A 20,680-nucleotide genomic window follows, 5' to 3' on the forward strand; every position below is an offset into this window, starting at 1 on the left:
TGTCAATCAAACCACGCGGGCCTTGGACCGTTTATTGGGGTAACCCCGGGGGGGGGAGGGGGAGGGGCGGGGCTTTCCCCTCCCCCCCAGGCACTTCGATGGGGGCGGGGTTAATGCCGGGGGAGGGGCAAAGGGGGCACCCCCCAAAAAGGCACCCAGTGACCCCGGCAAGAGTGTCCCAGTAGCTCCCAGTGACCCCCAGCAGGCACTTGGCGTCCTCCCAGTAACCGCAGAGATTCCCCAGTGACTCCCAGTTGCGTCCCAGTAACCGCAGAGAACTCCCAGTGACTCCCAGTAAGCCCCAGCACCCCCTAGAAACCTCTCCGTGCCCCCCAGTAACCTCCCAGTCACCCCTAACAGCCTCCCAGTGACTCCCAGTAAGCCCTAAAAGCCTCCCAGTAAACACTAGAAACCTCCCAGTAACTCCCAGTCAGCCCCTGCAACCCTCAGATGCCTCCCAGTAAGCCCTAGAAGCATCCCAGTGCCTCCCAGTAAGCCCTAGAAGCCTCCCAGTAAACCCTAGAAGCCTCCCAGTAAGTACAAATAAACGCTGGACCCCTCCCAGTAACACCCAGTAAAGCCTCAAGCCCTCCCAGTGGCTCCCAGTCAGGAGGAGGGGAACTGGCTGAGGAAGGTGCTCAAGTCCAGCTCCCCCAGCGAGGGCAGCGACTCCTCGGGCCCCCCCAGCCCCCCCAGCTCGGGACCCCCGGCCAGCTCGGCCCCCAGCCCCATTTCGGGGGGCGCCCCCGGGGGCTGGCTCTGCACCAGGCGGGCGATGGCCTCGGGGTACGACATCAACATGGGGGGGCCCCCGAAATCCGGGGGGGGCGGGGGCGGCTCGGGAACCCCCGCCCCGAAATCCGGGGAGGGGTCCCCAAAGCTCGGGGGGGGCTCGGGGGGGCCCAGCAGGCGCTGGACCTCGCAGGCGTTGAGGGGGTCCAGGGCGGGGAAGGGGGAGTCCCCCCCCCCAGAAGCGCCCCCAAATCCAGCGGGGGGGCCGTGCCGCTCCCCCCGAGCTGGGGGGACCCCTCCTCAAATTGCAGCTGCAGCAGCGCCTCGGCCAAAGGCTCCGGCTCGGGGGGGGCCGGGCCCCCCAGGAGCCCCCCGGGACCCCCGAAGGAGAAGGAGGGAGCTGGGGGGGAGGGGAAGGGGTGAGGGAGGGGCTCGACCCCCCCCAGTTCCCGCCATCTTCCCCCCAAAATTGCCCCTGGCCCCATTCACTCCCCTCCCCCACTTCCCCCTCCCCAATTCCCTCCTTGCCCCCCACCCTCCCCAATTCCCCCCCAATGTTTTCCCCTTTTGCCCCACCCCAGTTCCTCCCAGTTCCATCCCAGTTCCCCCAATCCCTCCCAGTCCCTCCCATTCCCCTCCCAGTCCCTCCCAGTCCCCTCCCAGTCCCTCCCAGTTCCATCCCAATCCCCCCCAGTCCCTCCCAGTCCCCCTCACCTGCACTGGGGGGGTTCTGGGGGGCCGGGGGGGGTCTCGAGGGCACCGCCAGGCGCCGGGGGGGCCGCGACTCGCCGGACGCCGGAGCTGGGGGGGAAAATGGGGGTCCCACTGTCAGGGACCCCCCCCAGGGACCCCAAATCCCCCCTGGACCCTCCCCCAGGACCCCAAATGATCCCCCCAGGACCCCAAAATCCCCCCCAACATCCCCACGGGACCCCCATTTCCCCCTCGAGACCCCCCCAGGACCCCAAAACTTCCTCAGAGACCCCCCCCCCAAGGACCCCAAATCCCCCCAGGGTCCCCAAATCCCCCCAAGGCCCCCCCAAGACCCCCAGTTCCTCCTCTACACCCCCCCGGAGACCCCAAGCCTCCCTCCAGGGTCCCCCAAATCTCCCCACCAGACTCCCCCAGGGGCCCCAAACCCCCCCAGATTCCCCCCAAGGACCCCCAATTTCCCCTTTAGACCCCCCCAGGGACCCCAACAATCCCCCCAAAGCCCCCCAAAGCCCCCCAAGCCCCACCGGGCAGGGGGCTGCGCTGGATGAAGGAGCGGAAGGTTTCCCGCGTCCGCTTGCGCTTCTCCTCGATGCACTGCAGGTCCCCTGCACCAGTGACACCAGTGACACCAGTGAGCTCCCAGGGAGCTCCCAGTCACACCAGTGACCCCCCAGTCTCCTCCCAGTCACACCAGTGACCTCCCAGTAACAACCAGTGACCCCCCAGTGACTTCCTTGTCACCTTCCAGTTAATCCCAGTCACTCAGAGTCACCTCCCAGTGACCCCCAGTCCCCTCCCAGTCACACCAGTGACCTCAGGAGACCCCACAGCGTCCCAGGGTGACAAGAAGGAACCAAAAAGAACCAGAACGGGACCTGGGAGTGACCCAAAAGGGACCCCAGATCACCCCCAGCCCCCCAAAAAGACCCCGCAGCACCCCATAGACCCCCCCCAGGGTCACCCTGGTGGGGCAGGAATAGAAATCAATGGGATTCAGGGATCTGAGAATGCCCCAAAGGGACCCCAGCCCCCCAAAACCACCCCGCAGCCCCCCGAAGCCCACCCTGGTGGGGCAGGCAGTGGAACTCCACCGGGGTGCTGCAGCTCCAGGGATCCGGGAATGTCCCAAAGGGATCCAGGAGTGCCCCAGAGGAACCCTGGATCACCCCCAGCCCCCCAGAACCACCCCATAGCCCCCCGCAGCCCACCCTGGTGGGGCAGGAACAGGAAATCAATGGGAACTGAAGCTCCAGGGACCCCAGATCACCCCCAGCCCCCCAAAACCACCCCGCAGCCCCCCGAAGCCCACCCTGGTGGGGCAGGAACAGGAAATCAATGGGAACTGAAGCTCCAGGGACCCCAGATCACCCCCAGGCCCCCAAAACCACCCCGCAGCCCCCCAAATCCCACCCTGGTGGGGCAGGAACAGGAAATCAATGGGAACTGAAGCTCCAGGGACCCCAGATCACCCCCAGCCCCCCAGAACCACCCCATAGCCCCCCGCAGCCCACCCTGGTGGGGCAGGTAGCGGAAGTCGAGCGGCGCGCTGCGCTGCCGGTCCGAGGGCCGCTGCAGCTCCATGCGCACGGTGACGGGCGCGCGCAGCGCGGGGTCCCGGAACGGCGGCGTGCGGAACACGATGGCGACCTGGCGGTGAACGTCGGCCTGCGCGAAGGAGCCCTTGGCCTCCCAGCCCTCGGCCGAGAAACGCACCTCGATGTCCTCTGCGGGCACGGGGACACAGTGGGGACACGCGGGGACACGGACACGGACACGGGGACATGGGCATGGACATGGGGACAGAGACACGGGGACGCTGCAGGGACAGGGACACGGGGACAGGGATGGGGACATGGACACAGGAACATGGGCATGGACATGGACATGGGGATGGGGACATGCTGGGGACACCCCGGGGACACCACAGGGACACGGGGACACGCACATGGGGACATGGGCATGGACATGGGGATGGGGACACGGACATAGGGACAGGGACACGGGGACACGCGGGGACACGGCGGGGACACGGACACGGACACGGACACAGGCATGGACACGGGGACACAGGCATGGACATGGGGACACCCGCATGGACATGGGGATGGGGACACGGACATAGGGACAGGGACACGGGGACACGCTGGGGTGCCGCGGGGACAGGGACACACGGACATGGACATGGGGACGGGGACACGGGGACACTGCAGGGACAGGGACACAGGGACAGGGATGGGGACATGGACACAGGAACATGGGCATGGACATGGACATGGGGATGGGGACATACTGGGGACACCCCGGGGACACCACAGGGACACGGGGACACGGACATGGGGACAGGGACATGGACACGGGGACACGGACATGGGGGCAGAGACACAGGGATGGGGACAGGGACACGGGGACAGGGACACGGGGACAGGGACACGGGGACAGGGACAGGTGACAGCGACAGGAACAAAGCCGGGGGACACAGACACCGATATCGCCCTGTTTGGGACATCCCAGCTTTGGGGTGTCCCAGGTTTTGGGGTGTCCCAGGTTTGGGGTGTCCCGGGTTTGGGGTGTCCCGTTTTTCGGCTGTCCCGTTTTCGGGGTGCCCCGTTTTTGGGGTGCCCCGTTTCGGGCTGTCCCCATCCCGGGGTGCCCCCTGACCTTTCTGGACCTTGTCACACAGCAGGAAGATCTCGTCCCCGCCCCGGCAGCTCCCGGAGTTGCGGTTCACGCGGCAGATCCGGAGCTCGGCCGTGCTGGGGGCACCTGGGGACAGCGCGGGGCCGCCGTGGGTCCCGGGCCACCCTCGGGTGTCCCCAGGTGTCCCTTGGGTGTCCCAGGGATGTCCCAGGGATGTCCCACATGGGTCTCAGGGATGTCCCCCAGGTGTCCCCAGTGTCCCCAGCTGTCCCCTGGTGTCCCTCAGCTGTCCCCAATGTCCCCCCGGTGTCCCCAATGTGCCCCCGGTGTCCCAGGTGTCACTCAGGTGTCCCCAGGTGTGCCCAGGTGTCCCAGGTGTCCCCGTTGTCCCCAGCTGTCCCCGTGTCCCCGTGTCCCACTCACGGTTGTCGTAGATGGGCTGGGACAGGACGGGGGGGAGGGGCTGCAGCCCCCCCGGGCCCCTCACCCACACCTGGAAGCAGAGCCGGACGGCGGCCAGGTCGTACTCGCCCCCGCGCTGCTCCGCCGGCACTGCCCGGTGCAGACCAGTGAGAACCGGTATAAACCAGTACAGACCAGTATAAACCAGTACAGACCAGTACAGACCAGTATAAACCAGTACAGACCAGTGTAAACCAGTATAGACCAGTATATACCAGTACAAAGCACTAACATCCCCAGGTACCCCCAGTGACACCCCCAGGTCATACTCGCCCCCGCGCTGCTCCCCTGGCACTGCCCAGTACAGACCAGTACAGACCAGTGACGCCCCCAGCAGCCCCAGGACCGTCCTCAGTGACCTCCCAGTAATACCCAGTCACTCCCAGTTCCCTCCCAGTAACTCCCAGTCCCTCCCAGTTCCCTCCCAGTCCCTCCCAGTCACTCCCAGTTCCCTCCCAGTCCCTCCCAGTTCCCCCCCAGTTCCCTCCCAGTCCCTCCCAGTTCCCCCCAGTTCCCTCCCAGTCCCTCCCAGTTCCCCCCCAGTTCCCTCCCAGTCCCTCCCAGTCCCTCCCAGTTCCCCCCCAGTTCCCTCCCAGTTCCCTCCCAGTTCCCCCCAGTTCCCTCCCAGTCCCTCCCAGTCTCTCCCAGTGCTCCCAGTACCGTTGAAGGGGTTGTTGTTGGTGCGGATCCGCTCGGCCACGGCCGCCTCCAGCTCCCGCTTCTTCACGCACTGGATCCCCAAATTCTGGAAACTGCCCCCAAAACTGGGCTGGCTCAGGGCTCCACCTGGATTTCGGGATCCCCCCGAACATTCCGGGGCAGGGATCCCGAATTTTGGGGGTTCCCAGGACTCCTGGCAGGGTCCCGTATTTTGGGCGTCCCCCCCCGTTTTTGGGTGGTCCCACCCGCCCCGGAGGGAGATCCCCAGTATTTTGGGAGATACCACCTGCTCTTCTGGGGGGGTTCCCAAATCTTGGGTGCTCCCACCGCCCCGTGGGGGTGTCTCCCGGTTTTGGGGGTGTCCCTGATTTTGGGGGACATCCCAGTTTTGGGGTGTGCCCCCAGCCTGAGGGATGTCCACAGTTTTTGGGGGATGTCCCCGGTTTTTGGGGGGCTGACCCGGGTTTTGCGGCTGTCCCAGTTTTTGGGAGGGGGGATATCCCGTTTTTTTGGGGGATATCCCAGTTTTTGGGGGATGTCCTGGATTTCGGGGCTGTCCCCGGATTTTGGGGTTCTCCCCGGTTTTTGGGGATGTCCCAGTTTTTGGGGGAGGATATCCCGGATTTCGGAGTTGTCCCGGATTTTGGGGTTGTCCCAGATTTCGGGGCTGTCCCAAATTTCAGGGTTGTCCCTGGTTTTAGGGATATCCCAGTTTTTGGCGGGGAATGTCCCAGTTTTTGGGTGATATCCCGATTTCGGGGTCCCGTCCCGGTCTGGGTTCCCATCCCGGATTTCGGGGCTGTCCCGATTTTGGGGTCCCATCCCGATTTCGGGGCTGTCCCGGTTTTTGCGGGGGACATCCGGGTTGGGGTCCCACCTGTGCACGCTGCGCTCGGGGCTCAGCTCGGCCTCGTAGAAGCCGTCCCGGCAGTCCTTGCCCACCAGCTCGTGGGGGTGCGGGCGGTGCGGGGGGTCCTTGGTCACCAGCGACACCCGCACGCGCCCCGGGCCCCGGTAGTTGTTCACCTGCGGGACCGGTTTGCACTGGTCAGCACTGGTTTGGACTGGTCAGCACTGGTCTGAGCTGGGGGGCTCACGGGGATGCTGCAGTGGGGCTGGGGGAGAGGGTGCTGAGCCCCCCCGGCCAGGGATGGGAGAGCCGGGGAGATCAGAGGGGGTCCCAGGCTGTTACTGGTCCATACTGGTTTGTACTGGGACACTCACGCAGATGGTGGGGGGCACTGGAGGGGCTCAGGGGGGCACTGGGTGGTTACTGGTCATTACTGGTTTATACTGGGACGCTCACGCGGATGGTGGGGCGCACTGGAGGGGCTCAGGGGGGCACTGGGTGGTTACTGGTCTATACTGGTCCATAATGGGACACTCACGCGGATGGTGGGGTGCGTCCGGGTGCTCTCGCTGCTGTGCTCCCCGGGGATGCTCCCGGCCGAGCGCCCCTCGCACTTGTAGCGGAACCTCATCCCGCGCTGCCGCGGCTGCTCCAGGATCTCCACGAACGGCGCCGCCCCCCCCGCCTCTGGGGGGGCACGGGGGTCCCGGGGGGTCCCGTCAGCCCCTCCGCACCCCCCCCACCCCCGGGACCCCCGGGGGACCCCCCCCGCCCACCCGGCCCCACTCACCTGGAGCGCCCCAGTCCTGCAGCAGGAAGGGCAGGAGGTCCGGGGGGGTCACTGGGGGGCAAAGGGGAGGGGGTCGATTTAATGGGGGGGGTCGCATTAATGGGGGGTCGCATTAATTGGGGGGATCGCATTAATGGGGGTGACATTAATGGGGGGATTCACATTAATGGGGGGTGGCATTAATGAGGGGGGTGGCATTAATGGGGGTCGCATTAATGGGGGGATTCACATTAATGGGGCGTGGCATTAATGGGGGTCGCATTAATGGGGGGTCACGTTAATGAGGGGGGTCGCATTAATAGGGGGGTGGCATTAATGGGGGGGGTCGCATTAAGGGGGGGGTCACCTAAAGGGGGTGTCACATTAAAGGGAGTCACATAAAGGGGGGGGGTCACATTAAGGGGGGTCACATTAAGTGGGGGTCACAATAAGGGGGATCACATAAAGGGGGGGTCACATAAGGAGGTGTCACATTAAGGGGGGGGGGTCGCATTAACGGGAGGGGTCACATTAACGGGGGGGGGGTCTCTTCACGGCGCTGTCACAACACCGGGGGTTACTTCACGGGGCTCACTTTAACGGGGGCGGGGGTCTTCCCCCAAAACCCCCTCCCCCTTTAAACCCGCCCCCCCCCCTTAAAGGGCCCGCACCCTCCGCTCACCCCGCGACGTCACTCGGGGCGGAACGGTCCCAAAACCGCCGCGGGGGGGGTCAGCACTCACCGTCCTCCATGGCGGGGGTCGGGGGGTCCCGGGGGTCCCGGGGGGGTCCCGGGGGGGTCCCGGGGGCAGCGGGAAGGGCGGGGGGGGGGCCCCGCTCGCGCCGCCGCTGGCGGAAGCGCCGCGCCCCACGTGACGCGGCTGCCGGGAAAGCCCCGCCCCCTCCCGCGAGCGCTCCCGCCAACCGGGGGGCGGGGCGCAGGCGCGGAGGGGGCGGGGCCGCGTCCCGGAAGCGCGTCGGGCCGGCCGGAAGCGGAGGCCGGGAGGAGAATGGCGGAGGTGGGGAGCGGGCGGGGGGGGGCAGCGCGGAGGGGGCTCGGGGAGCCGCCCGAGGGGCTCCGGGAGCCTCCGGACGGGTTCGGGGACCCCCCGAACCCCCCGCGGGGGTTTTGGGGCCCCGCCGGCCCTGACGAGGCCCCGCCCCCGCAGGGGGAGGTGTCCGAGGGCTGCCGCCTGCCCGTGCTGCGCCGGAACCAGGACAACGAGGATGAGTGGCGTGAGCGGGGCGGGGCTCAGCGCGGGGGCAGCCAATCAGGGCGCGGGGGCGGGGCTAAGGGAAAGGGCGGGAAGCGGCGGGGGCGGGGCCTCCTGAGGGGGCGGGGCCTGGCCCGGGGGGGGTCGGGGGTCCTGGGGGGTTTGGGGTTCATGAGGGGGTCCTGGGGGGTTTGGGGTTCATGAGGGGGTCCCGGGGGAATTTGGGATCCCTGAGGGGGTCACTGGGTGGGTTGGGGTCCCTGAGGGGATCCCTGGGTGGGTTAGGGGGTCCCAGGCCGGTTTGGGGGTCCCTGGGTGGGTTTAGGGTCCCTGAGGGGGTCCCTGGGGGGTTTGGGGGTCCCAGGGGGGTTTGGGGGTCCCAGGAGGGTTTGGCAGTCCTAAGTGGGTTTGGGGGTCCCTGGGTGGGTCTGGGGTCCCAGGGGGGTTTGGGGGTCCCTGAAGGGATCCCTGGGTGGGTTTGGAGTGCCTGGGTGGATGTTGGGGGTCCCTGGGGGGTTTGGGGGTCCCTGGGGGGTTTGGGGGTTCCAAGAGGGGCTGTGTGGTGACCCCCCCTCCCCTGGTTTCAGCGCTGGCCGAGATCCTGAGCGTGAAGGACATCAGCGGCAGGAAACTCTTCTACGTGCACTACATCGACTGTGAGCGCGACACGGACACGGGACAGGGGGACAGGGACACAGACACGGGACAGGGACACAGGACACGGGACACGGGGACAGGGACACGGGGGGACACGGGGACGGGGACACAGACACGGGACAGGGACACAGGACACGGGACACGGGGACAGGGACACGGGGGGACACGGGGACGGGGACACAGGGACATGGGGGACGCTGGGATGGACACTGGGGTGGCACTGGGATGGACACTGGGATGGGCACTGAGGTGGTCACTGGGGTGGCATTCTGGTGGACACTGGGATGGGCATTGGGGTGGACACTGGGATGGGCACTGGGGTGGACGCTGGGATGGGCACTGGGGTGGACGCTGGGCTGGCAATGGGCTGGCACTGGCCTGGCACTGCCACCCCCCGTGCCAGCCCGCCATGTCCCCGCTGTCCCCAGTTAACAAGCGCCTGGACGAGTGGGTGACCCACGACCGGCTGGACCTCAAGAGGGTCCAGGTGCCCCGCAAGGAGGCCAAGACGCCCACCAAGAACGGCCTGCCCGGCTCCCGGCCCGGCTCCCCCGACAGGGACCCGGTGAGCCCCGGGACACGGGGACACGGGGGGACCTGGGGGGGACACCTGGAGGGGACACAGAGACCTGGTGATGGATACGGGGACATGGAGGGACACCTGGGGACATGGGGGGACACTGGGGACATGGGGGGGACACCTGGAGGGGACACCTGGAGGGGACACAGAGACCTGGTGATGGATACGGGGACATGGGGGGACACTGGGGACACTAGGTGACACGGGGAGGGGATGGGGGGAAACGGGGGATGAGGAACAACGGGAGGTCAGGTGACACTGAGGGGACACCGGACGGACAGAGGGGTCTGGGGACAGGGGACACGGAAGGGACAGGGCTGAGGAGGGGGTGGGACAGGGACAGTTTGGGGACACGGGCGAGGGACACCAAGGGACAGGGCAAGGACAGGGGCCAGCCTCGGGGACCGAGCGCTGAGGGGACACATGGGGGGGACACGGGACAGGGGACACGTGGAGCCGCTGGGGACAGACCTGGAGTCCCCAAACCCCCTGGTGACAGGAGGACACTCGCCCCCCACAGCAGGGACGTCCCCTGGGGGGTGGTGACATCCCCAGGACACACCCAGGGGCCACCCCGGACCCTTGGGGACATCCCCAGCCCCTTTAGGGGACTCTGGGGACATTTCCGACCCCTTTAAGGGACCTTGGGGACACCCTCGACCCCTTGGGGACACCTGCAGCTCCTGTAGGGGACCTTGGGGACATCCCCAGGCACTCTCTGGGGACCTTGGGGACATTCTGACCCCTTGGGGACAACCCCAACCCCTTTAAGGGACCCTGGGGACAGTTCTGACCCCTTGGGGACACCCTTGACCCCTCTAAGGGGACCCCTGACCCCTTGGGGACACCCCCGACCCCTCTAAGGGGACCCTGGGGCCACCCCTGACCCCTGGGGCCACCCCCGACCCCTGGATGCCACCCTGTCCCCCTTCAGGAGCCCTTGGGGCCACCAAGGGCCGTCCCCGGGAGGGGTCCCGGGGTGGCGGGAGGGTCCCCGAGCCGCGGTGGCTCCGTCCCCTGCGCGTGCCCCTAAACCCTCCTCTTCCTCCCGGCGCAGAGGAAGAGCCTGGAGCTGGCGCTGCCGGTGGCCCCCGCCAGCGGGAAGAGTTTGCCGGGGCCACCGGGGCCAGCGGCGGGGCCAGCGGGGCCAGCGGGGCCAGCGGGGCCGGGGCCCATCACGCTCCGCTTGCACCTGCCCAAGGAGAGCGAGGCCGAGCCCCCCCAGCGCCCCACGGTAACCCCCGATGGCCCCGGCGGCCCCAGGGTCCCCAAATGTCACCAGGGTCCCCAAATGTCCCCAAACGGCCCCAGGGTCCCCAAATGTCACCAGGGTCCCCAAATGTCACCAGGGTCACCAAATGTCACCATGGTCCCCAAATGTCACCAGGGTCCCCAAATGTCCCCAAACGGCCCCAGGGTCCCCAAATGTCACCAGGGTCACCAAATGTCACCAGGGTCCCCAAATGTCCCCAAACGGCCCCAGGGTCCCCAAATGTCACCAGGGTCCCCAAATGTCACCAGGGTCTCCAATGGCACCAAATGTCCCCAGGGTCCCCAGATGTCACCCAGGTCCCTGAACGTCCCCAAGATCCCCAATGGCCCCAAATTTCACCAAATGTCCTCAATGGCCCCAAATGTCCCCAAATATCCCAAATGGCCTCAAATGTCCCCAGGGTCCCCAATGTCCCCAAATGTCCCCAGGGTCCCCAGCTGGCACCAAAAGTGGCCCCGGAGGTGGTCCCTGGCAGGTCCCGGTTTTGTCACCCTGTCCCTGTCCCCGGGGTGTCCCCTGAGCCTCCCCTTCCTCGGGCCTACTGGGATGGACTGGGATGGACTGGGAGGGACTGGGATGGACTGGGGGGGACTGGGATGAACTGGGATGTTCTGGGGGGGGACTGGGATGAACTGGGGGGGACTGGGATGGACTGGGGGGGACAGGGATGAACTGGGATGGACTGGGAGGGACTGGGATGGACTGGGGGGGACTGGGATGGACTGGGATGTTCTGGGGGGGTCTGGGGGGACTGGGAGGGTCCGGTTTGAACTGGTTTGAACTGGTCCCAGAAGCGCAAGGTCGAGGTGGTGTCACCGGCCACGCCCGTCCCCGCCCCCACCGAGACCTCGCAGGCGTCCGTGTTCCCCCAGGTGAGCCCAGCAACACCAGTATGGACCAGTATGGCCCAGTATAGACCAGTAACACCAGTATGGACCAGTATGGCCCAGTATCAATACCAGTATGGCCCAGTATGGACCAGTAACACCAGTATTGACTAGTATGGCCCAGTATCAACACCAGTATGGCCCAGTATATGACACCAGTGTGGGCCAGTAACACCAGTATGGGCCAGTAACAATACCAGTAACACCAGTCTGGGTGGGTTTGGGGTGTCTGCGTCGGTTTTGGGGGAGATTTTGGGGGGCTTTGGGCTGAATTTTGGGGTTTTGAGGTGGTTTCGGGCAGTTCTGGGGTGGATTTGGGGATTTTGGGTGAATTTGGGGATTTTGGGTGGTTTTGGGCAGTTTTGGGGTGGTTTTGGGGTGGTTTTGGGCAGTTTTGGGGTGGATTTGGGGATTTTGGGTGATTTGGGGCAGTTTTGGGTGGTTTTGGGCAATTCTGGGGTGAATTTGTGGGATTTTGGGGTGGTTTTGGGGATTTTGGGGGGCAGACACTGACCCCCTCTCCCCCAGAACGGCTCCGCGCGCCGGGCAGTGGCGGCTCAGCCGGGCCGCAAGAGGAAGTCGGCCTGCCTGGGGACGGACGAGGTGGGGACACCGGGGGGACACTGGGGGGACATTGGAGACACCGGGGGGACACGGGGACACCGGGGGGGAGGGGCTGCCCTGCCCTGGGGGGGAGGGGAGGAGAGAAACGGGCTCTGGGGCTGGGGAAACTGAGGCACGGGAGGGGAAAATGGCCTGGAAATGAGGAAACGTCAGCTGGAAGTGGGGAAACTGAGGCAGGGATGGGGGGTGGCCTAAAAACGGGGAAACTGAGGCAGGGATGAGGAAAAGTAACCTAAAAATGGGGAAACTGAGGCAGAGTTGGGGAAAAGCAACCTAGGAATGGGGAAATTGAGGCAAAGTTGGAGAAGAGCAATCTAAAAACAGGGAAACTGAGGCAGGAAAGACACAAACCAGCTGGAAATAGAGAAACTGAGGCAGGGAAGCCACAAACCAGCCGGAATGGGGAAACTGAGGCAGGGAAGGCACAATCCAGCCGGAATTGGGAAACTGAGGCAGGGAAGGCACAATCCAGCCGGAATGGGGAAACTGAGGCAGGGAAGGCATAAACTGAGGCAGGGAAGGCACAGAGCAGCCGGAATGGGGAAACTGAGGCAGGAAAGCCACAATCCAGCTGGAAATGGGGAAACTGAGGCAGGGAAGGCACAAACTGAGGCAGGGAAGGCACAGAGCAGCCGGAATGGGGAAACTGAGGCAGGGAAGGCACAGAGCAGCCGGAATGGGGAAACTGAGGCAGGAAAGCCACAATCCAGCTGGAAATGGGGAAACTGAGGCAGGGAAGGCACAAACTGAGGCAGGGAAGGCACAGAGCAGCCGGAATGGGGAAACTGAGGCAGGGAAGGCACAGAGCAGCCGGAACGGGGAGCGCCAGGAGGCGGGCGGGGAGCCCCCCGGGCCCTGAGCGCGCTGCCCCCCGCCCAGGACTCGCAGGACTCGTCGGACGGGGCCCCGTCGGCGCCGCGCATGACCGGGAGCCTGGTGTCGGACCGCAGCCACGACGACATCGTGACGCGCATGAAGAACATCGAGTGCATCGAGCTGGGCCGGCACCGCCTCAAGCCCTGGTACTTCTCGCCGTACCCGCAGGAGCTGACGGGGCTGCCCGTGCTCTACCTGTGCGAGTTCTGCCTCAAGTACGGGCACAGCCTGCGCTGCCTGCAGCGCCACCTGGTACGGCCGGGCGGGGGGATTTTGGGGGGTTTGGGGGAGTTTTAGGGGGGATTTGGGGGAGTTTTAGGAGGTTTGGGGGGTGTTTAGGGGAGTTTTAGGGGGTTTGAGTGGGTTGGGAGAGTTTTAGGGGTGTTTGGGGGAGTTTTAGGAGGGTTTAGGGGGGTTTTGGGGAGTTTTAGGGGGGATTGGGGGGATTTTGGGGGGGATTTAGGGGTGTTTCGGGGAGTTTTAGGGGGGATTTAGGGGGATTTGGGGGAGTATTGGGGCGATTCAGAAGAGTTTTACAGGGTTTCTGGGAGTTCTAGGGGGGTTTGGGGGAGCATTAGGTGGGTTTGGTGGGTTTTAGGGGGATTTGGGGGAGTTTTAGGGGGGTTTGGGGGAGTTTTAGGAGGGTTTTAGGGGGATTTGGGGAAGTATTAGGGGGATTTGGGGGAGTTTTAGGAGGTTTGGGGGGTGTTTGGGGGAGCTTTAGGGGGATTTGGGGAAGTATTAGGGGGGTTTAGGGGAATTTTAGGGGGTTTGAGGGGGTTGGGAGAGTTTTAGGGGGGTTTGGGGCAGTTTTAGGGGGTTTTAGGGGGATTTGGGAGAGTTTTAGGGGGGTGTAAGGGGGATTTGGGGGAGTTTTAGGAGACTTTTGAGGGATTTGGGGATTTGGACACCCCCTTACCCCAAACTTCCTCCCCCTAAATTTTTCCCTTTTTCTCCCCTCTTCCCTCCTCGTTTTCCTCCTGATCTTCCCCTTCCACCCTCAAACTTTCTCAAACCCCCCAAAACCCCCTCAAACCCCCCAAAATCCCCTCCCCAGACCAAGTGTGACCTGCGGCACCCCCCTGGCAATGAGATTTACCGCAAGGGCACCATCTCCTTCTTCGAGATCGACGGCCGCAAGAACAAGGTGAGGGGCTCGGGGGGTCCCGGGGGGGTCCCTTGGGGGTCTCCCCCACCTGACCCCCCTGGGACCCCTCCCCAGAGCTATTCCCAGAACCTCTGCCTGCTGGCCAAGTGCTTCCTGGACCACAAAACCCTTTACTACGACACCGACCCCTTCCTCTTCTACGTCATGACCGAGTACGACTGCAAAGGCTTCCACATCGTGGGCTACTTCTCCAAGGTGGGGGGCCCGGGGGGGATTTGGGGGGGTCCAGGGGGCATTTGGGGGGTCTAGAGGGGATTTTGGGGGGATTTGAGGGGTTCTGGGAGGATTTGGGGGGGATTTGGGGGGGAACTGGGGAGTCTGGGAGGGATTTGGGAGGAATTTGAGGGGGTGTGGGGGAGATTTGGGGGGTCTGGGGGGATTCAGGGGGGTTTTGGGGCGGTCCCAGGGGTTTTTGGGGAGGTCCCAGGGGGTTTTGGGGTGGTCCCAGGGTGTTTTTGGGATCTGATCCCGGGTTCCCTGCAGGAGAAGGAGTCGACTGAGGATTACAACGTGGCCTGCATCCTCACCCTGCCCCCGTACCAGCGCCGCGGCTACGGCAAGCTGCTCATCGAGTTCAGTCAGTGCCAAATCCACCCAGACCCACCCAAACCTACCCCAAACCCACCCAATCCCCCCCAAACACACCCAAACTCACTCCAAATCCACCCAAACCCACCCAAACTCACCCCAATGCCCCCTGTCCCCCCCCATCCCCCCTGTCCCCCGTGTCCCCCTGTCCCCCGTGTTCCCCCTGTCCCCCGTGTCCCCCTGTCCCCCGTCCCCGTCCCGTCGCCCTCAGCTCGCGCTGCTCCGTGCAGGTTACGAGCTCTCCAAGGTGGAGGGCAAGACGGGCACCCCCGAGAAGCCGCTCTCGGACCTGGGGCTGCTCTCCTACCGCAGTTACTGGTCCCAGACCATCCTGGAGATCCTCATGGGGCTCAAGGCCGAGGCGGGCGAGCGGCCCCAGATCACCATCAAGTGAGACACGCCCCCTTCCCGAGACCACGCCCCCTTCGTGAGACCACACCCATTTGTAAAACCTTGCCCCTCTGTGAAGCCACGCCCCTTTTCCTGAGGCTCCACCCACCACAGCGATACCCAATATGGGTGGCTCATGCAGGCCACGCCCACTTGCAGAAGACACGCCCCCTGGGCCACACCCTTACCAGGATCCACCCCCTAAAGCCCCGCCCACCGCCAAGCCCCGCCCACAACGGAGGGCGTGGCAGATCAGGCCACGCCCACCCCAAGCCACGCCCCCGATGCTCCGCCCCAGCTGCCAATCAATGCTCAGCATTGACGGACAGCTGCTCCAGGCCACGCCCACAAGGCCACGCCCACCCACTGCAGGCTCCGCCCCTTCACTTCCCAACCTCGGGGGGGTTCTGTGGGGTTCCAGGGATTTTTGGGGGATTCTGGGGGATTTGGGGGGATTCTGGGGGGCTCCAGGGATTTCTGGGGGTTCCAGGGATTTTTGCGGGATTCTGGGGGATTTTGGGGGGTGCTGGGGGGTTCAGGGGGTGCAGCCCCCCCTCACTGCCCCTCCCGCAGCGAGATCAGCGAGATCACGAGCATCAAGAAGGAGGACGTGATCTCCACGCTGCAGTACCTGAACCTCATCAACTACTACAAGGTGGGGCTGGCACACCTGGGGGGGCGGGGCCTCGCACACCTGACACACCTGGGTGGGGTCTGACACACCGGGGGGTCCTGACACACCTGGAGGAGGTCCTGACACGCGTGTACGGGGCCAGTACACCCTGACACACCTGTACCTGTGCACACCTGACACACCCATCCCTGCAGGGCCAGTACACCCTGACACACCTGTATGAATCTGTACACCTGACACACCTGTGCACACCTGTACAGACTCAGTACACCCTGATACACCTGTGCACACCTGACACACGTGTGCACACCTGACACACGTGTTCCCACCTGACACACGTGTTGCCACCCGTCCCCGCGTGCAGGGCCAGTACATCCTGACACACCTGACACACGTGTGCACACCTGACACACGTGTTCCCGTCCCTGCGTGCAGGGCCAGTACATCCTGACACACCTGACACACGTGTGCACACCTGACACACGTGTTCCCGTCCCTGCGTGCAGGGCCAGTACATCCTGACACACCTGACACACGTGTGCACACCTGACACACGTGTTCCCGTCCCTGCGTGCAGGGCCAGTACATCCTGACACACCTGACACACGTGTGCACACCTGACACACGTGTGCACACCTGACACACGTGTTCCCGTCCCCGCGTGCAGGGCCAGTACATCCTGACGCTGTCTGAGGACATCGTGGAGGGCCACGAGCGCGCCATGCTGAAGCGGCTGCTGCGCATCGACGCCAAGTGCCTGCACTTCACCCCCAAGGACTGGAGCAAGCGCGGCAAGTGGTGAGGCCACGGACACGCCACGGACACGGCGTGGACACGGACACGGACACGGCGTGGACATGGACACGGACACGCCACGGACACAGCGTGGACATGGACACGGACATGCCACGGACACGGCACGGACACAGCAGGGACACGGACACCGGGACACAGCACAGACATGCCACAGACACCAGGACAGAGACATGGACACGGACACGGCATGGACATGGACATGGCACGGACATGGACATGTACACGGACATGGCATGGACACGGCCATGGTACGGACACAGCACGGACATGGGCACGGCACGGACATGGCATAGACACCAGGACAGGGACATGGACATGGACACGGACACGGCATGGACACAGGGACACGGACATGGACACACGGACAGGGACACGGACACGGCACAGACACTGCGACACAGACATGGACATGGACACAAGGACATGGACACGGACACGAGGACCGGGACACGAACACGGACACGGACATGGACACGGACACGGCATGGACACAGGGACACGGACACGGCACAGACACTGCGACACAGACATGGACACGGGACATGGACATGGACACGAGGACAGGGACACGGACACCTGGACACGCCCTGGATATGCCCATGGAAACGCCCACCTGAACACACCCATGGACACAGAAACGCCCACCCGGCCCCGCCCCCGGCGCTGCTCATTAATCACACCTGGCCCCGCCCACACCTGGCGCTGCAATTCCTTTAGTGGCCGAGAAAGGGGCGGGGCTCTGCTGGGCCACGCCCACGGGGCGTGACTCGGAGGCTCCGCCCACTGTGGGCGTGGCTGCGTATGTGGGCGGGGCCTCCTCTGGACAGTGATTGGTGTGTTGGGTTTTTTTTAAATAAAGTGGGCGGGGCTTCCACAGGCTCCACTCACACTGGGAGGGGCTGCAGGCACTTTTATTTAAATGAGCCCTGCCCAGTGGGTGTGGCTGGAAATGCTAATGAGGTGGGTGTGGCTCCGGTTGTGGGCGTGGCCTGTCACGGCTCCGCCTCCTCGTCGCTGTCACTCACGGGGGCATGGAGCTGGGGGAGGGGCAGGGTGAGGGGGGCTGGGGGAGCCCCAAATGAGACCCCAGACCCCAAATGTGACCCCAAAACCCCCCAAATGTGCCCCCCAGATCCCCCAAATGTGCCCCCAGAGCCCAAATGAGACCCCAGCCCCCCAAATATGCCCCCAGATCCCCCAAATGTGCCCCCAGCCCCCCAAATGTGCCCCCAGACCCCCTAAATGTGCACCCAGACCCCCCAGATATGCTCCCAGCCCCCCCAATGTGCCCCCAGCCCCCCCAGATGTGCCCCCAGCCCCCCAAAATTGCCCCCAGCCCCACTCACGGCCCGGGCGAGGGGCGCCCACTGCAGGGCCCGGGCCAGGCCCCGGTCGGGGGCGGGGGCGGCGTCGCCCCCCCAGTCCGTGATGGCGCCGAAGGCCCCGGCCGGGGTCACCCAGCCAGCCTGGGCAGAGGGCAAAGGTCAAAGGTCAGGGGCAGAGGGAAAAGGTCAGGGGGGCCGGGACCCCCCGGGGATGGGGAAAGGGGGGGCTGAGCCCCGGGGGGGGGTTGGGGGGGGGTCTCTGCCTCACCTCGGGGTCCCCGGGCTCCCCCCCCCGCAGCACGACCCCCGAGTAGCCGGGGGGCAGCGGCAGCTCCCGGCCCCCCAAGCGGCGCCCACGGAACGAGGCCCAGAGCTCTGGGGGGAGAGTGAGATGGGGGACCCCAAAACCCGCTCGGGACCCCCAAAACCTCATCCCGGGACCCCCAAAACCCACCTGAGACCCCCAAAACCGGCCCTGGACCACCAAAACCTCATCCCGGGACCCCCAGAACCCGCCCGGGAGCCCCAAAACCCCCCCGGGACCCCCAGGACCCCCTGGGCATCCCTAAACCGCCACGCGACCCCCAAAGCCAGCCGGGACCCCCAGACTTTCCCGAGATCCCCGACCCCCCCGAGCCCACAGACCCCCCCTCCGCCCCCCGGACTCGGCGGGATCTCTCCTCAGGACCCCCCAGATCCCCCCAGGGCTCCCCCCAGGGCTCCCCCCGGGCCGCCTCGGGCCGCACCGCCGCCGGGGCCGGGCCGGGCCCGCAGGAACGCGGCCACGGGCGCGGGCCCGTCGTGCCGGACGCGGCAGGGCAGGAGCTGCACCGGGAGCGGCTCCGGAGCGGCGCCGGGCGGGACCCGGACCCGGACCCGGTCCCAGCCCCGCGCCGCCATCGCTGATCGGCTCGGGGAGGGCGGAAGTGACGTCACCGCGCGCCGGAAGCGGCGCGGAGGCGCCCAGGAACGGAGCCAAGATGGCGGCGCCCAGTTTGGAACAAAGATGGCGGCGCCGTACGGAAAGGGCGGGGAATGATGGGAGATGTAGTTCGGGGCCGGGGGGCGTTCTGAGCACCCCCCCCCCAGCGTCTGTTGGGACCCCCCCCCAAACCTTCAGGGACACCCCCAGCCCTATGGGGACCCCTAGCCTCCAGAGCCCCCCCCGAGCCCCCCCCGGAGCCCCCAGCCCCACAGGGAACCCCCTAGAAGCAGACACGGATTTTGCAATTTCCAGTTTGGTTTTTTTTTTTTGGGGGGGGGGCCATGTCCCGCCATGTCGCGACAGCTCAGGCCCCTCCCCCCCCAGCAGCAGCTGCAGCGCCAGTGCGGGGGGGGGCGGCGCCCCGGTTTGGGGAGGGGTCCCCCGGATTTGGGGACTCTGACGCCCTTGGGGACACCCTGACCCCCCCTTGGGACACCCTGACCTCCCTGGGACACCCTGACCCCCCCCCAGGGACACCCTGACCACCCCCTGGGGACACCCTGACCCCCCCTTGGGACACCCTGACCCCCCCCAGGGACACCCTGACCCCCCCCCAGGGACACCCTGACCACCCCCTGGGGACACCCTGACGCCCCTGGGACACCCTGACCCCCCCCAGGGACACCCTGACCCCCCCTTGGGGACACCCTGACCCTCTTTGGGGACACCCTGACCCCCCGGGGACACCTCCGGTGGCTGTCCCCAGTGTCCCCGTGTCCCCGGTGTCCCCATCCCCAGTGTCCCCAATGTCCCGGTGTCCTCGATGTCCCCAGATACCCCCAATGTCCCCAGTTTCCCAAAATCCCGGTGTCCCCCAATGTCCCCCCGTGTCCCGGTGTCCCCGTGTCCCCCCGTGTCCCGATGTCCCCCCCGTGTCCCGGTGTCCCCCATATCCCGGTGTCCCGGTGTCCCCCATGCCCGGTGTCCCCCAATGTCCCGGTGTCCCCCATGCCCGGTGTCCCCCCATGTCCCCCAATGTCCCCGTGTCCCCCCGTGTCCCGATGTCCCCCCCGTGTCCCGGTGTCCCCCATGCCCGGTGTCCCCCAATGTCCCCAATGTCCCCGTGTCCCCCCGTGTCCCGGTGCCCCACGGCCGCTGTCCCCGCCCCGTGGCCGTCCCCGCGTCCCGCGGTGTCCCCGGGCCGGGGCGGGGGCTCCCCGTTATTTCCCAAGCGGCGCCCGCCCGACCGGCTCCGGCTGCGGCGCGGCCCGGCCCGACCGGCGGAACCGGTCCGGGGCACCGCGGGGCGGGACGGGGACGCGCGGCGGGGCGGCACCGCCGGGACCGGCACGGCACGGCCGCGACGGCAGCGGGACAGCAGCACCGGGAGCGGGACCGGGACAGCAGCACCGGGAACGGGACGGAACCGGGACAGCAGCACCGGGACCGGGACAGCAGCACCGGGAGCGGGACCGGGACAGCAGCACCGGGAACGGGACGGAACCGGGACAGCAGCACCGGGAACGGGACAGCAGCACCGGGAACGGGACGGAACCGGGACAGCAGCACCGGGAACGGGACAGCAGCACCGGGAACGGGACGGAACCGGGACAGCAGCACCGGGACCGGGACAGCAGCTCCGGGAGCGGGACGGAACCGGGACAGCACTAACGGGACCGGGACGGGACAGGGACGGGACCGGGACAGCATCTCCGGGACCGGGACAGCACCGGGACAGCACTAACGGGACCGGGACAAGACCAGGACAGCACCGGGACAGCACTAACGGGACCGGCACGGCACCGCCAGGACCGGGATAGCACCAGGACAGCATCTCTGGCACCGGGACAAGACCGGGACAGCACAACCGGAATAACAGAGCCAGGACCGGGATAACAG

At 66.0% G+C, this 20,680-nt stretch overlaps 3 protein-coding genes across 6 annotated transcripts; 1 reads left to right on the forward strand and 2 right to left on the reverse strand.

The window, feature by feature from the left end:
• Positions 1 to 18: 18 nt before the first annotated feature.
• On the reverse strand, positions 19 to 7,690 carry LOC146764826 (transcription factor p65-like). Its single transcript, XM_085563997.1, is given in 12 exon segments — positions 19 to 963; positions 966 to 1,132; positions 1,447 to 1,533; positions 1,971 to 2,051; positions 2,958 to 3,170; positions 4,105 to 4,209; positions 4,507 to 4,635; positions 5,206 to 5,297; positions 6,083 to 6,231; positions 6,594 to 6,742; positions 6,846 to 6,896; positions 7,568 to 7,690. Coding segments are annotated over 12 exon segments (1,590 nt in total). The 5' UTR covers positions 7,578 to 7,690; the 3' UTR covers positions 19 to 606.
• Positions 7,691 to 7,755: 65 nt separating this feature from the next.
• LOC146764827 (histone acetyltransferase KAT5) lies at positions 7,756 to 17,426 on the forward strand. Of its 4 annotated transcripts, XM_085563998.1 has the most exons (14): positions 7,757 to 7,843; positions 7,994 to 8,060; positions 8,626 to 8,694; positions 9,124 to 9,260; positions 10,333 to 10,509; positions 11,340 to 11,420; positions 11,964 to 12,038; positions 12,939 to 13,187; positions 13,993 to 14,082; positions 14,158 to 14,298; positions 14,587 to 14,680; positions 14,922 to 15,081; positions 15,655 to 15,736; positions 16,383 to 17,426. In XM_085563998.1, the coding sequence occupies exons 1-14, from the start codon at positions 7,835 to 7,837 to the stop codon at positions 16,515 to 16,517; spliced, it is 1,566 nt and encodes a 521-aa protein (XP_085420124.1). In that variant the 5' UTR covers positions 7,757 to 7,834; the 3' UTR covers positions 16,518 to 17,426. The 4 variants fall into 4 exon arrangements, with proteins under 4 accessions (XP_085420127.1, XP_085420124.1, XP_085420126.1 ...); XM_085564001.1 differs by lacking the exon at positions 15,655 to 15,736 and having other exon boundaries at positions 7,756 to 7,843; XM_085564000.1 differs by lacking the exon at positions 10,333 to 10,509 and having other exon boundaries at positions 7,758 to 7,843.
• Positions 17,427 to 18,788, reverse strand: LOC116184684 (ribonuclease H2 subunit C). The gene is made up of 4 exons (XM_085564003.1): positions 18,603 to 18,788; positions 18,125 to 18,231; positions 17,878 to 17,997; positions 17,427 to 17,568 (listed from the first exon to the last, which is right to left on the reverse strand). Exons 1-4 carry the CDS (start codon positions 18,754 to 18,756, stop codon positions 17,524 to 17,526), a joined length of 426 nt encoding a protein of 141 aa, XP_085420129.1. The 5' UTR covers positions 18,757 to 18,788; the 3' UTR covers positions 17,427 to 17,523.
• Positions 18,789 to 20,680: the final 1,892 nt, after the last annotated feature.

The sequence above is a fragment of the Lonchura striata genome, chromosome 31, assembly GCF_050655825.1.
Source record: "Lonchura striata isolate lonStrDom1 chromosome 31, ASM5065582v1, whole genome shotgun sequence".
NCBI classification, from domain to species: domain Eukaryota; kingdom Metazoa; phylum Chordata; class Aves; order Passeriformes; family Estrildidae; genus Lonchura; species Lonchura striata.